Raw genomic sequence first — 14161 nt, 5'->3', positions numbered from 1 at the left:
ATATTCACAATATTCAAAATAAAACAGAAAAACGGATGTAAAAATGTGAAAACAAAACGAAAAAAAAAGACTAATCAAAGCCCAACGGGCTAGAAGGCACTGGTAACTCACAACCGACCTTACGCCGTCCGTCGCGCCGTGGTGCGCCTCCGCCGGACGCGAGGCCCGCCGTCTCTGCCCCGCGCGCCGCTTGCTCTCCTCCCTCTCGCGCGTCATCCCGGGGTCTTCCGCCGGCCGAAGTTCGCTGCCCCGAGCTCCGTCCCACCGACATCGCCTGGTCCCCGCTCCGTCTAGCCGGAATCAAGCCACCGTTCGGCGTCACCGGCGGCGAGGTAGTAGGCACCGCCATCCCTTCCCACTTTCCTTTACCTCTCGTTGTTTGTTTCGATTGGTTGGCTGAAAGCCTGAAACCATGCCCTGAAACCCTACGTTTTGATTTGGGGATCGAGGAGGCGTAGAGCGGCGGGGCCATGGAGGAGGACGGCCTCGACATGGACGGCGTCTTCGTGGGCGGCCGCGACGGGGAGTTCTACTACGAGGGCCGCCGCGAGCGCGCGCCCCAGACCCGCGACGAAGCCCTCTACGGCGTCTTCGGCAAGGGGCACTCCGACTACGACTACGACTCCGAGGAGGACGAGGGGTCGCGACGCCGCAAGCGCAGAAGGGACGAGTCCGAGTCTGACTACACTAGGCCCGTGCAGTTCGTCTCCAAGGGAATGCCCGAGGGGGTGGAGCAGGAGGAGCAGAGGCCTGGGCTTGGCCAGGCCCCGTCTTCCCTGCGCACCGCCGCCGCCGAGGGCGACCAGGAGGAGGTCATCGACCTGCCCACGGGGTTCGGGCAGCGGATCGCCGAGGGTGCGCGTGCCAGGCGGGAGGAGAAGGACCGGCAGCACGAGGCGGCCAAGCGCCGCCGCCAAGCGTCGTCGGCGGGGGTGGATGATGGAAAACCAGCTCTGGCCCCTGGCAGCGTGGAGTCCAACACGAAGGTGGCTAAGATGATGGCTATGATGGGGCACAAGAGAGGAATGGGCCTCGGCAAGCATGCTCAGGGAATCACCGCACCGGTGGAGACCATCCTGCGCCCCAAAAATGCCGGACCTGGCAGTGTTGAGGAGTTTAAGGAGGCCAAGCCCTTCACTGCCAAGGAGAACCTGCCACCCCCACCTCCTCCGCCGTCTGCCAAGAAGGAAAAGCAACGGTGGTCCAAGAAGGCCAGCTTGAAGAGAGATCAGGTCCTGACAAAGAATGAGTTGCTGGCTATGCGCGCCGAGCAGGAACAGGATGAGCAGCCCACGGTTGTCCAGAAGGTGATTGACAGTGGCGGAGCCAGAAACTCAATATAGAGGGGGCCAAACATGTTATGGGCCAAATCATCTAAATCTTGCTAATTATGTTTGAAAAATGGGGGATTATGAGTACATATAGCTGTATTTGTGAGAGCATAGGGGGGGGGGGGGGGGGGGGGGCAAGGCCCCAGCCAGCACCCCCCTGCCTCCGCCACTGGTGATTGACATGCGAGGGCCTCAGGTTCGTGTGCTGACAGACTTGAAGGGGCTCAGTGATGAACAGGAGATAGAGGCGAATGATGTGCCAATGCCAGAGTTGCAGTACAATGTGCGGGCGCTTGTTGACGAGACCAAGGCTGATATCATCAGGTTGGAGGGGCAGCTGCGACAGGAGCAGGAGAGGGTGGCTAGTTTTGTGCGGGAGAAGGAGAAAGTAGCAAAGCAGGAGGCGTTGCAGAAACACCAGCTGCAGGTTATGGAGACGTTTGCAGGTGTGCTGGAGCAAGTCTGGGTGGACGATACAGCTGGTTTGCTCATGCTGCGAGGGTTGCTCAAGACCTTCCAGGAATTGAAGCTGCGTCATGAGGAGGAGTTCAAAATGTGCAGCATTGCATGGATTGCTTGCCGATTTGCTCATCAGTTACTGATCCGGGTCTTCCAGGGGTGGCAGCCTCTGCAAAATCTGTTGTTTGGCTTGGAAGTCATGTCATCATGGAAGGATTTGCTGCAGTGTGACCAGCCATATGATTTCTCAGATGCTACTGAATCAATGGCTCCATATGTACAGCTGGTTAGTGAGGTGATCCTGCCAGCTGTGAGGATATCAGGAACTAACTCATGGGAGGCTAGGGATCCAGAACCAATGCTCTGCTTTCTTGAGTCATGGGAGCGGTTATTGCCCCCTATTGTGCTCCATTCAATATTAGAGCATGTAATCATGCCAAAGCTCACAGCTGCTGTTGAATCCTGGGATCCACGTAGGGAGAATGTACCACCGATTCATGTATGGGTACACCCATGGTTGCCGACTCTAGGACGAAGGATAGAGACCTTGTGTCACTCTATTCGGTACAAGCTGAGTACTGTCCTCCATGTTTGGCAAGCTCACGATGCATCAGCCTGCGCTTTGCTATCTCTATGGAAGGGTGTATTTGATCCATCAAGTTGGGAAGACTTGATAGTGCGCTATATCATTCCTAAACTTAAAATGGCACTCCAGGAGTTTCAGATCAACCCAGCAAACCAGAAGTTCGACCAGTTTAACTGGGTTATGATTTGGGCTTCTGCTGTACCAGTACACCATATGGTCCATATTTTGGAAGTTGATTTCTTTAGCAAGTGGCAGCAGGTTCTCTACCATTGGTTGTGTTCACCGAATCCTGATTCCAATGAGATCACAAACTGGTACAAGGACTGGAGGGGTCTTTTCCCACCAGAGTTACTCGCCAATGAGCGCATACGGATGCTTCTAACGGCTGGTCTTGAGATGATGAACCAAGCTGCTGAAGGGGTTGAGTTGGTGCAGCCAGGGGCAAGGGAAGATGTGGGCTACTTGAGAGCAACAGAGAAGTGGAAATATGATGCAGCACAGCAAGCATCGCAATACCCAGCTTATCATTCAGTGCCAGGAGCAGTCATGGGAGATATGAGCTTCAAGGAGTCTATTCAGGCATATGCGTCTGACCAAGGTTTGCTGTTTATGCCTAGAGTTAATAAATCCTATAATGGCAAGCCAGTGTATGAATTTGGCACCGTGAGTATCTTCATAGACTCTGTCAAGCGACTACTCTATGCGCAACTTAAAGAGGGAACAGATAGATGGAGTTCTGTGTCTCTTACACAACTGCTGGAAATGAACCGGATGGCAAGATCACACTAGCAAATCATCTAAGCTTGAAATTTCATTTCATTTCTATTTTTCCCGCCATGTAGAAGTCTTCAGAATGTGGCTTTTGAGAGCATTTCTGTAGAATTAGTTACTAAAGAACAAAGTTTCTGGTGATGTGTCTGAATGTGATTTTCTACATGTATATACATGGAACTCAGTTATTGCTGCCCAAGAATGAATAATCTATGCAGATCTATTTCTAGTTGTACGTTGATATATACTCCGTATTTGTTTATTTCTTGAGGTTTCCTGTTGTTTTGTTAAGTTCATTTCTTGCTGTGTTTCCTGACATTATCAGAATGTCCCCCACTAGGACTATTAGTGTGCATCTAACTTTTGTCATTATGTGTTAAAGATTCAGGAATCTCCAGTATGTACTAGTGACCTAAAACGTCTTACATTTGTTTACAGAGTTTGATGGATGAAAGTTTTTGCTGTGATACCATGTTCAACTGTTAAGATGACATGGTTGGGTTATTACTGTGGTGCATTTTTTTTAAATGACAGCAAGTACTTTTGTTTAACTCGGGCTTACCCAGACTGTTTGTTTGGTTTAACTTGTACTGTTCAAGCTGCGGAAACCATTCCTATACAAGGTGATTTCACATGGAATGTTGTGAAGTTTTATCATGACTAATTTGATAGTGCTTTTCAGTGTTTTGAAGGTTCTTTTGTCAATCCCTGCTTTCAGTGTTGAGCTTCCTCTTAAGGATATTAGTTTTTGGAACTGCAGTTCCACGGTTCCTCTTAGATTCAAGGCCTCGTTCGGTAAGATATATTTTTAAATCACTTCTGTACCTAGATATCTTCACTTGTTTCAGTTTACATTTTATTGCTACAATCATCCTCAATAATCTGCTGACGTATTTGATTGAAATATTTGACATTGTCAGTTTGAATTATTGGCATTTCAGAGTGGAACTTTCACAGGTCTTTCATGCAGATCCAAGTCATGTCATTATCCGTGTGAGATTTGTACTGTATACTTAACTAAACATTGTACCTACTACAGTATTTCTGTGCACACAAAAAAAGGTAACCCTGGCTTGCTTAACTTAGGAAGGGTGCTAACTAGCAAATCTCTGTAAGTCCAGCACTCCCTGCTTGGGTGCCTGGTGTAGCTGTGCTCTTCTTCCTTCACCTATAAGCCATGCTCCACAGGACACTGAGGGTCTTCAGTTGTTGATCACCAAAAGCTCAGATGCAACATATACAAACAACTAACAGTATATCTAAGCAATCCAGAAACACAAAACGAAATCAAATGCCTCTCTTGACATGTTTTTCGTCATCCCTCCAATTTACAGCCATTGTTGCCTGAGCATATTCTCCTTCATGTGCCTTTTTAACTTGTCATTAGGGGCTGTCCCTTATCACAGTGCTACCAGCGAATGCAAGGTTAGACACCAGTGAGTGGTTATCCAGTGGAGACATTGGTGGAGACACACTTAACTGAAGAGCAGGCTCGATTGTTCTGACTTTCAGGTCCATGACATCTGTGATCAGGCCTGGCCTCATGATCTTGTCGCTGACGGCACACTCACCCTTTAGCATCTTGGCGACTGTCGACATGGAGGGCCTGACCTTGGGGCTATCCTGGGTGCACAGAAGTCCTATTTTCAAAAACTTATGAGCTTCGTCGGTGCTGAAATCATCTTTTAAGGTCCTGTCGATGATGCTCCCAAGATCACCAGACTCGTAGAGTGTCCAAGCCTGGGAAAAACAAGTGGGGATTTCTGATTTATATTCTTTAATCTACTACTGACAATGTCAAGAAACAATGCTTCAGCTATTTTTGAAATAGAACCTTTTGACTTCTCTTTGCAGGATAAGAGATTAAAGATCTCTCATAAATCGCTGTTTTGCAATGCAATAGCAGGTGCATATAATAATTGGACAAAAGCTAACAGATATGTCCTAAGAATGAGAACACCAGTCAATGCAAGTGGCATAGAAAACATTTTCAGAAACAAATCCAGAACGAGTGGGCCAATAAAAAATAATCTCAAGATAAGACGATGAAAGCTGGCAGTACTACCAAAAATATTAATTTTCAGGACAGAGAGGAAACTTCCTGGTACTTTCCTTCAGAATACTTCCAACTGTATTTCCTCTTCAAAAAATAAAGAATACTTCCAACTGTGGCAAGTATATTATGCGCATCTACTTGTGGTTATCTAAATTGTTCAACCATGTGCACATAGTAGGTATATGTCTGGCATGGTTCTCATGGTCTAATGTGGAGCATCTTCGATCTATCATAGCTGTATTCCATACTATTGTACTAGACAGAAAATATTTGTTTTTCCTGATATATATTTTTGAACTTTCTAGAGAATCATAATTCAGTAGATATTGTTATTGAAATTGTTCTTTACCGTTTCTAGGAGGAACTGATCTTGGAGAGGCAATCTGGGGTCAGTGTGCCACCTGCCACTGACAATCTCCAGCAGCAGAACCCCAAAGCTGTACACATCAGCCTTCTTTGTCAGCTGCCCTCGGATTGCATACTCCGGTGCCAGATACCCTCTGAGAAATGAGCATATGTCAACTTGTCTTAACCACACAGTACAGTATATATCAATATATGCAAGGTTAAATGAGAGCAGCAACAGGTGTCACTTTGCTTACAATGTTCCTGCAACCCTCGTGCTGATATGCGTCATGTTGCCTGGGAAGAGCTTTGCTAGCCCGAAATCCGATATTTTGGGGCTCAGGTCCTTGTCAAGCAGAATGTTACTCGCCTTGATGTCACGGTGGACGATATGCGGCCGGATTTCTTCATGCAGATATGTGAGACCGTCGGCGACACCAATGCAGATCTTCGCCCTTGTGCTCCAGTCAAACCGGATACTACTGTGGGCATTGCCTGAAGAACATCATGACAAACCAGGGGGTTCTGAGAATGAATTTACCAGCGATTTAAAGTTCTGAGGAAAATAGAAATTTGGTTCAACATACCAAAGAGGGTCCTTGCAAGGCTGTTGTTCTCCAGATAATTGTAGACCAGCATTTTCTGACCTCCATCGACGCAGCACCCGTGCAGTTTAACGAGGTTGTGATGGGTTATGCTGGATATGACACTCAGTTCATTCAAGAACTCCCTTGTTCCTTGCTTTGACTCAGAGGAGAGCACCTTGATGGCAACTTTTTGACCATTCATCAGCTTTCCCTGCATAATTTAGACCCGAGCCTGAGCACTCATGAAACACTAGTGTTTGAATTTTGATAGCTGGTCCAAGTGCTACAGTGACGGTAATCACTACAGCAGGAAGAGTATAACCTGCCGCTTCCAAATAATTCAGGATTATTTGGAGTGACTGATTGGTGCATACAATATGTTACGGGATAAAGAGATTGTGGTGTTTGAACTTGAAAATGTCAAAGCTTATATGGTGCAAACTGCCAAACTGGCTACTAAACCTACCAGGTAAACACAGCCGAAAGAACCTTGTCCAAGTTTGTTTCCTGAGCAGAAATTCCTTGTGGCCCTTTTGAGCTCCTTGGAGGAGTATATCTTCACGTTGCCATGGAGTGGTATGTCTGAACAGAATAGGTTGAGTCAGAAGGGTTTTAGGATGCTTCAGAAGAACAAAAGTTAAATGAGATATGCAGGGTTTACCTAAGTCCTGCTGTACAATTTGGCTTCTGGATTTTTTCTTCCACCAGAGCAAACGAAAGCAAGTCATTGCTAGAGTATGGGATTTGCTTCTTAGAAGCTTCAGATATGTGTTCAGAAGCTCATGCAAAGAGGAGTTCGATAAGAACCTGAGGGTAAAGAAGAATAGCCAAATAAATTATGTAAGTATCTCACTGGAATTGTTTTTCCTTTTACTTTCAGCCGCAGAAAAAAAACTCACTCTTAAACTTCCTACATAAAATGAAGCTAGTTATATATTTCTGGTTTAACTCCAAAGAAGTTAAGCTGGTAAGATGTCCTCTTAAGAGAGGAAAATGACACGACACGTGGCACTCCGCTCATAACTCAAACATGTAGTTCTGGTATGTTTCTTCTTCCTCTGAGGCGCAGCAGGAAAAGAAAAAAAAATACACTATGCATACTTAGGGGGAAAAGATAATGACAAAATTAAGTAAGCTGGTTATAGTTAGTGGACATATGAAGAATATTTTGTGTGAAGAACTCTGCTTCTGAACAACAAAATCAATGGGAAAAGAAAGTCCCTATACAGGGGGAAACCATTTTCAGCATGATCCCTGAACTTCAAATGTTCAACAGGCAACAACTGAGATCTTCTAACAGAATCAGATGAACTTGATGGTTAAAGAAACACAACAACTGAAGGAACTCGAAGTGAATCAAATGTTTTCATGAGAAACAGCCCTGGATGGATTTGCAACACAAAAGCCAAAAAATTAGAACAACTGATTTTCTCAAAACAAATCTAACCAGGGAAATCGGGTAGTTTCAGCAAAAGGGAGAAAAGGAAACCAAGAAACTAAACTCACCCAAGGATTAGGCGCAGTTGCTCGGAGGAAATCCAGGGTAATTGGGTAGATTCTGCAAAAAGGAGAAAAGGAGAGAAACTGAACCTACCCAAGGATTAGGCGCAGTTGTTCGGTGGAAACTCCACTGTGATGTGCTGCAGTGTGTATGAAGAGCCAAGAGCGTGTAATATAAGTCCTGGATGATGGTGGTATGAGGAGCAGAGCACATGTATCTCCTAGCTTTAGAAGCAAAAGGGTGCTACAATATGCTCCCTATATATACTAGTCCAGGCAGAGGACTCAAAGGTCCCACTGGGATTGACCTGGCCTGTTCTCACCTTGGAGAGATGAGCTGGTTGCAACTTAGGAAGTAGCAAGGAAAGAAACACTTGTCCTCAGCTCCCATCATCAGGAAACAAAAAGATGACCAAGCATTGGGGAAAAAATGCTTATTTATCTCTTCATTATAGGCTTATTCTTAATGCCCGTGTCCTGACTTTAGTATTGCTATAGTCGGAGACCGGTCCACCGGTTATCGAGTCGCACACCGTGTTCACTGTTCATCAGGCATAAACTAAACACTGTGACTTGAAAACGACCTGCTCTTTAAGAAAAGAAATATGTCTACTTTGTCTCCCATAGTTAGTCTTCAGTTTACATTAGTGAGATATAACAGAAATTTCATGGCACAGTAATTAAGTGAGGTAGGCTGCACGCTTGTATTTCACCTCATGGTGGATTATAATAACAACTTTTGTGTTTCATGGCACGCAGTGGGAATGGTTCCTGAATGCTCCTGTTTTCCTTCCAGAATGGTGCTTCCTCAAGCCTGACTTTAATTGCAGTTTGACATGCTGGTTTTTCCCATTGACAATTCAATGATCGAGACAATATATAGGTTGAAAAAGAGGATGAGAAGAGCCACCCAACCTCATCTGAAAAGGTATGCGTTGGATCATACTACTTTCTGATCATCAAACTGAGATGTACTCCCTCTGTAAACTAATATAAGAGCGTTTAGATCACTATTTTAGTAATCTAAACACTCTTATATTAGTTTACGGAGGAAGTACATCTCACTGTGTATCGGAGAAAGTAATCAGCGTGACCCAGATACATTCCCCTTCGTCGACTCACGCAGGCCACAGAAATTAACAAGGTGATAAAATTCGGATATCTTTGAGCAGAAATGACACAAGTGCCCTGTGATTATAATTGCCTTGCGAAGACGAGAGAGGATGATTTGTGTGGCTTGTAATAAACAAATGCACACGAGGGAGACATAACAAATGAGGGCATTTGGGTAATTATCATCATTACATTGCATAACTTGCCTACATTTATAAACATAATTTAAAAAAATGCTTACTGTACATTATTCACTTGAAAAGGATAGTCGGTATTCTAGTGACTAGTACACTTTAGATTCAGTGGTTGTAGTACTTGTGCTTTATTTACCAGCATTGTTTGTTTTTATCGTATGCAAGGCACGAAAATCCAGTTTTTCCTCCAAAGTAAAAGGAAGAAAACCCATGTCTGCTTTATGTTTACAGAATTTTCTTGTGAAATGTCTACTTTCGCGCCTCAATAGTCATATAATTTTGTCAGCATCAGTCAGGTGTGACGTTGACTGTTTTGGAGATAACTGTAATGTTAAAGTAAGCTCAGACTTTTGGCCTTTCCAGGCTATCAAGGGGCAACTTAACAACCGCTAATGATCTGACAGGTCGACCTAAGAAATTTTCAACAATTTTCCGTTGTACAAAAAACACAACGGGATCAGCCATTGACCACATCCGCTGGTAGATCAAGTTATCTTTAGTTCGCTCCCCGGCTCATTTATATTATTGCACTGTTGGTCAAAATTGTAGTTGTGACCATCATGTTACATTTTTTGTCAACATAGACTTTTTGAATTCTGTTACCACTGAAGTTGATAAATTCAAGCTGAGTAACTTTATTTCCGATATATATGTACAGGTCAAGTACATATTATTGCACCGTCGGTCAATATTGTGAGCTGCGAGCATCATGGCAACTTTTTTTTTTTGTCGGCGGACTTCTGAATTTTGATAGAGTTGATAAATCCAAGAGGTTCAGTAAGTTTATTTCAGATATATGTACAGGTGAAGTAGTACATATTATTGCACCGTTGGTCAACATTGTGGGCGGTGATCATCATGGTAACTTTTTTTTTTCGCCCGCACCGACTTTTGAATTCTGATACAGCTTAAGCTGATAAATTCAAGAAGTTCAGTCAGTTTATTTCTGATATATGTACATGTCAAGTATAATTTATCATTTCAGATTTCAAAGACAAGTAGAGAAGTGTGTCCATCAAATCAGTCTCTCTGCTAGGCAGGCTGACAGCTGTATCAACTAGCAGACTTGTCTGGTCAAGGAGTATCCATCAGAACGGTTCCTCTCAAGCTTTTGAGTTGAATTGTCCCATTCGTTCTCATGCAAGTCAAGATACTTGTTTAGCCTGAACACTGCAAGAGATAAACACAGCGACCCGGTTTCAGTTCATTTTCTACCGGATAATACTCGGTCTAGATCATTGCTCAGCTATCTGTCCAACAAAAACAACTTAGTCCAAAATCCTTTGGCGATGCAATTTCTTTATAATACGCCGAAATGGTCAAGCATATTCCTTTGTTGTGGGAGCTGAAAGAAATCAAGAACCTATGTATACGAAGTAAGCCCTAGGGTTTGATTTCGTTATATTTTGCCAACAAAGTCTTGGAACTGACGGTGTACATAAGAACTGCTGGTTAATTAATGCATTTGTATGACATTGGAGAAATGTGCACGTGATGCTTGACAACACCCATTCATTCAAATATTCAGGAGCAGAACAAAGATATGACAATCAATTTCTAGAGCAAAGTTGCACACATATGCTGGTGTCATCATGTAATCAAGTCTTCCTTCAGGTTCAGAACCGTGGCAGGAGGAGCCTTGTTGCAAGAAGATGCTTCAGCAAATGCAGCAAGTGCATCGTCGTCTGACCCGTCAGTAATCCTGGTTGGAGTATCATCCTCCATTGTCTTCCTAAGTCCTCTCCAGGTAAAATGGATGATTCACCGGTGGCATTTTCTGTCCTGAATAGAACATGCAACAAAGTCAAGTTGGCCGTAGCCCATGTGGAACTTGGCATGCTCTGGGGTTCTCTGAAAATAACAGCAAAATATCAATGAATCGGTTCATAATACACGAAAAAGGATAAATAATGGGAAATGAATTACGATCCTGGTGTGACATTACTGCAATGTGATTCTTCCACCAACCATCATCGGCCCAGTGATTCCTCTTCCAGGATCCGACCCAATAACCGTCAAAGATTTGGGTTCCATCTATCTTCTGTACTGCTTTAACGAGTCCGATCTATGCTTGAAGCGCTTCTTCACATACCTCTGCCCAGCTCTATCCTAGAATTTGAGCTCAGGGTTCTTGCAACCTTCGGCACCCAAGCACACACCCAGACTAGCTATTGCCAGCAGTCGTTTCATGTTCGCCTATTTCGCAAAAGATCTTGGTGTGATATGCATCCCAGATTGCCCTCCTTCATCTGTTCGATTCCAGTTACAGAACTCATGAAGTTGCATGAAGCAAAAAGTTGTTGGATAACAATCGAGCAACACACTGTGCATAGCCCTGCACAATCAATCCTTCAGCATCAAAAAACAAAAAAATAATTCTTGAACCAACACAAGGACCAACCATATCGCACTAATAACTACAAAAAGCATTGCGCTGTTGCCAAATCAATTTCTAACATGGAAGAGCTGTTCCAACTCTACAATTCATCAACCAACTCTACATTGACCCATCACATCACACTACAAAATTACTAGTAGTAAGCAATCATGGAGTTTGTAATCATGCAAGACTAATCGCCAAACCTCCAAAATGCATTTCCACCATAAGCAATGGCGACAGCGCACAGCAATCTAGCATCAGCAATGACGACTCCCCGCAGCAATCCACCACACGCATTTCCACCGTAAGCAGCCAAGCAACCGTGAGGCACAGAAAAGAGGAGGGATGGCTGCATACCGCTGGGGGTGGGGACTGGGGAGGATGCCGGCCAGATGGACGTGCAGTGCAGGTCAGGGGGAGGCAGCTGCGGGTCTGGGACGGTGGCTGCATACCGCTGGGGGTGGGGACTGCGGGTCTGAGGCGTGCAATGGAGATCCGGGGAGGGGGGCCATATTGATCACATGGAAATCTAAAGTCGACGAGGTTAATGAGCACATAATGGAGCGGATCCAAAGTGATAACAGTATGGGTCACTGCTTGCAAAGCGGTGTCGCATAATAACAACAGTGCAGGCATTCTTCGTCCGACAGTACATTTAGATACATCCCCTTTTATTCATTTTGATAACAAGTATTTTCGGACAGAGCGAGTATTTCTGAACAACCCAAGGCCACGTTTGGATTCTTGTTTTCCTTCAAATACACCTGTAAAAAAAATACATGTCTCCGTCTGTCGTTTGCATTCGGCCAGAAATCGTTCGTGCCCTGGTAAGTTACACCTGTAAATTAAATACAGTTGTATTTGAACACACCGATGCCAAGCGCAGCCTGAGGCTGTGCTCGGAATAGATGTAACGAGATGCATGTGTATTTTCTATATTGGTGTAACTTACCGGCTCAGTGCAGTTTCCAGGCGGAAACGAAAATGACGGGCGAAGGCTTGTATTACTTACAAGTATATATTTAGAATGAAAACGATAATCCAAACAGGGCCTAAAGTTTTTTTAAATTCCAAACCACCAGCTCAAGTTGAAAGTTGGACTACAAGTTAGGGCATCTTGAACACGAACCCTCAAAGCCTCCGGATCGACGTGCCTGAACGCACTTTGCCATCTAAAATGGTACCGGTCAGCAGACGTGTTTGGTTGTCCGAAATCTTGTAAATCAGGTGCAACACAGGAGAGTTTTGTGAGACGTGCGTAGCGAAACGCGTCCGACAACCTAGACCCACCCAAAAAATATCTCCAAACAAAGCGGCTGTGGTGCATTCATGCTGGTCAACGTCGCTCCAGAGCAGAGCTGACTCCACAACTCTGATCCTCTTCGCGTAGACATGCAGCGGCTCCGGATCTTGGAGCCGCCACCGTCGCTCTCCGGGGCCCTCGACCTTCATGGCATCCGGCTCCTCTTAGACTAGCCACAATGGAGAGTAACATACACATATCTCTAAACCATATTACTACTTTCATACTGGGTAGTATGAAGGTAGTAACATAAGTGTGGTAACATGCAGAGCTTCATTTATTAGTTTATAGACTCATATTACATTGGACATGTGATGTTACAGTAACTAGCTAAGTTACTACAACTATCTCTCTCCTCATTAACTCATTGCCACATAAGCAAATTTGCTGAGTTGGACTCGATGTTACTGCTGAAGTTACTCCCACTGTGGCTAGTCTTAGAAGGAGATCATCATCTTCTCCTGCGATGGGAAGGAGCATCCGTCGCGCCTCCTCGCAAAGGCGGCGGTCACGGACGATGAGTAACAGCGGCAAATGGAGCTCATGATCGAGCAGTTGCTCCGGGACCGTGGTCTGGCACCGCCCTCCCTGCTGCGAACCTGCGTCAAGGAGGAGCAGGCACCGCCGCCGCACAACCGCTACGCCTGCGTCAACCAGCCACCGTCGCCGCCACACCATTTCTAGCGGCAACTCGGTGAAGGATGAGGTGCCACCGATGATTGAGAAGGCGTGCGGGCGCCTCCTCCACTACCTCGATGCTTGTGACTGTGGTCAACGGCGGAGCTAGGAATTATACATAAGGGGGGCCGAATATTGAACAAGACACTAAAGGGCAACATGGTGTATCGAATATGTATGCGACTTCTTTAAAAAAATAATAGAAATTAATTGATGCCAGTATAGCAGAATATGTGCTATTATTACTAATAAGGTGTTGATAACATAGACATATCACATACTCCCTCTGTTCCTAAATATTTATATTTTTAGAGATTTCAAATGGACTACCATATACGGATGTATATAAACATATTTTAGAGTGTAGATTCACTCATCTTGCTCCGTATGTGGTCACCTGTTGAAATCTCTAGAAAAACAAATATTTAGAAAGGAGTAGATAGCATGAAAGCAAAATGCATAATTAGATGGCAATGAATAAACAATTAACAGTCAGCATAGACCTTTCGTCGTATTTAATCCAACATCAATTGATTTTTTTTAGGTGTTACGTTGGTAAAACGTCAGCTATTTATATATTTTGAAAACAAAGTAACCAAGAGACATTTGTAAATTACAACAACAAAATTTGCCTTGTCCTTGTGTATTTTGCGTCTTCCGACATTGTCTTGGAAGTGTAGAATAGTTAGTGGCAGAGGACAAGCCGCAGTACAAGATAAACAAGGGGTGACTAGTGTGCGTGTGTGTCTGAAGCAATAGAAGCTAAAGTCAAACATGCTATTCACTTTTACTACTCAGTTGGATCTTCTGTGGGTACTCTATCTCACAAAAATGCTGTTCGGAGAGGGATATAGGTGA

At 44.5% G+C, this 14161-nt stretch overlaps 2 protein-coding genes and 1 long non-coding RNA gene across 3 annotated transcripts; 2 read left to right on the top strand and 1 right to left on the bottom strand.

Annotated features, from left to right (window-relative positions):
• The first annotated feature begins 115 nt into the window (after positions 1-115).
• On the top strand, positions 116-3370 carry LOC125507826 (septin and tuftelin-interacting protein 1 homolog 1-like). Its single transcript, XM_087525479.1, has 2 exons — positions 116-1306; positions 1503-3370. Exons 1-2 carry the CDS (start codon positions 471-473, stop codon positions 3163-3165), a joined length of 2499 nt encoding a protein of 832 aa, XP_087381605.1. The 5' UTR covers positions 116-470; the 3' UTR covers positions 3166-3370.
• A 737-nt stretch (positions 3371-4107) lies between these two features.
• Positions 4108-7877, bottom strand: LOC125507825 (cold-responsive protein kinase 1). Its single transcript, XM_048672342.2, has 7 exons — positions 7730-7877; positions 6797-6942; positions 6602-6717; positions 6136-6346; positions 5806-6043; positions 5553-5703; positions 4108-4887 (listed from the first exon to the last, which is right to left on the bottom strand). The coding sequence occupies exons 2-7, from the start codon at positions 6861-6863 to the stop codon at positions 4531-4533; spliced, it is 1140 nt and encodes a 379-aa protein (XP_048528299.2). The 5' UTR covers positions 6864-6942; positions 7730-7877; the 3' UTR covers positions 4108-4530.
• LOC125507828 (uncharacterized) lies at positions 6778-9738 on the top strand. The gene is made up of 3 exons (XR_007283049.2): positions 6778-6975; positions 8395-8563; positions 9601-9738. It is a non-coding gene; the product is annotated as an uncharacterized LOC125507828 (long non-coding RNA).
• The last annotated feature ends 4423 nt before the right edge of the window (positions 9739-14161 follow it).

This window comes from Triticum urartu, chromosome 5A (assembly GCF_056163025.1).
Source record: "Triticum urartu cultivar PI428250 chromosome 5A, HENAU_Tu73, whole genome shotgun sequence".
Taxonomy (NCBI): domain Eukaryota; kingdom Viridiplantae; phylum Streptophyta; class Magnoliopsida; order Poales; family Poaceae; genus Triticum; species Triticum urartu.
This window is presented reverse-complemented; position numbering and strand designations above follow the sequence as displayed.

Coding starts and splice junctions, on each gene's coding strand:
- LOC125507826 (XM_087525479.1), top strand. CDS start 471: ATGGAGGAGGACGGCCTCGACATGGACGGCGTCTTCGTGGGCGGCCGC. Junction 1,307..1,502: donor CAGCCCACGGTTGTCCAGAA/GGTGATTGACAG, acceptor GCCTCCGCCACT/GGTGATTGACATGCGAGGGC.
- LOC125507825 (XM_048672342.2), bottom strand. CDS start 6,863: ATGACTTGCTTTCGTTTGCTCTGGTGGAAGAAAAAATCCAGAAGCCAA. Junction 6,347..6,601: donor CTTTCGGCTGTGTTTACCTG/GTAGGTTTAGTA, acceptor TAAATTATGCAG/GGAAAGCTGATGAATGGTCA. Junction 5,704..5,805: donor ACGAGGGTTGCAGGAACATT/GTAAGCAAAGTG, acceptor CTCATTTCTCAG/AGGGTATCTGGCACCGGAGT.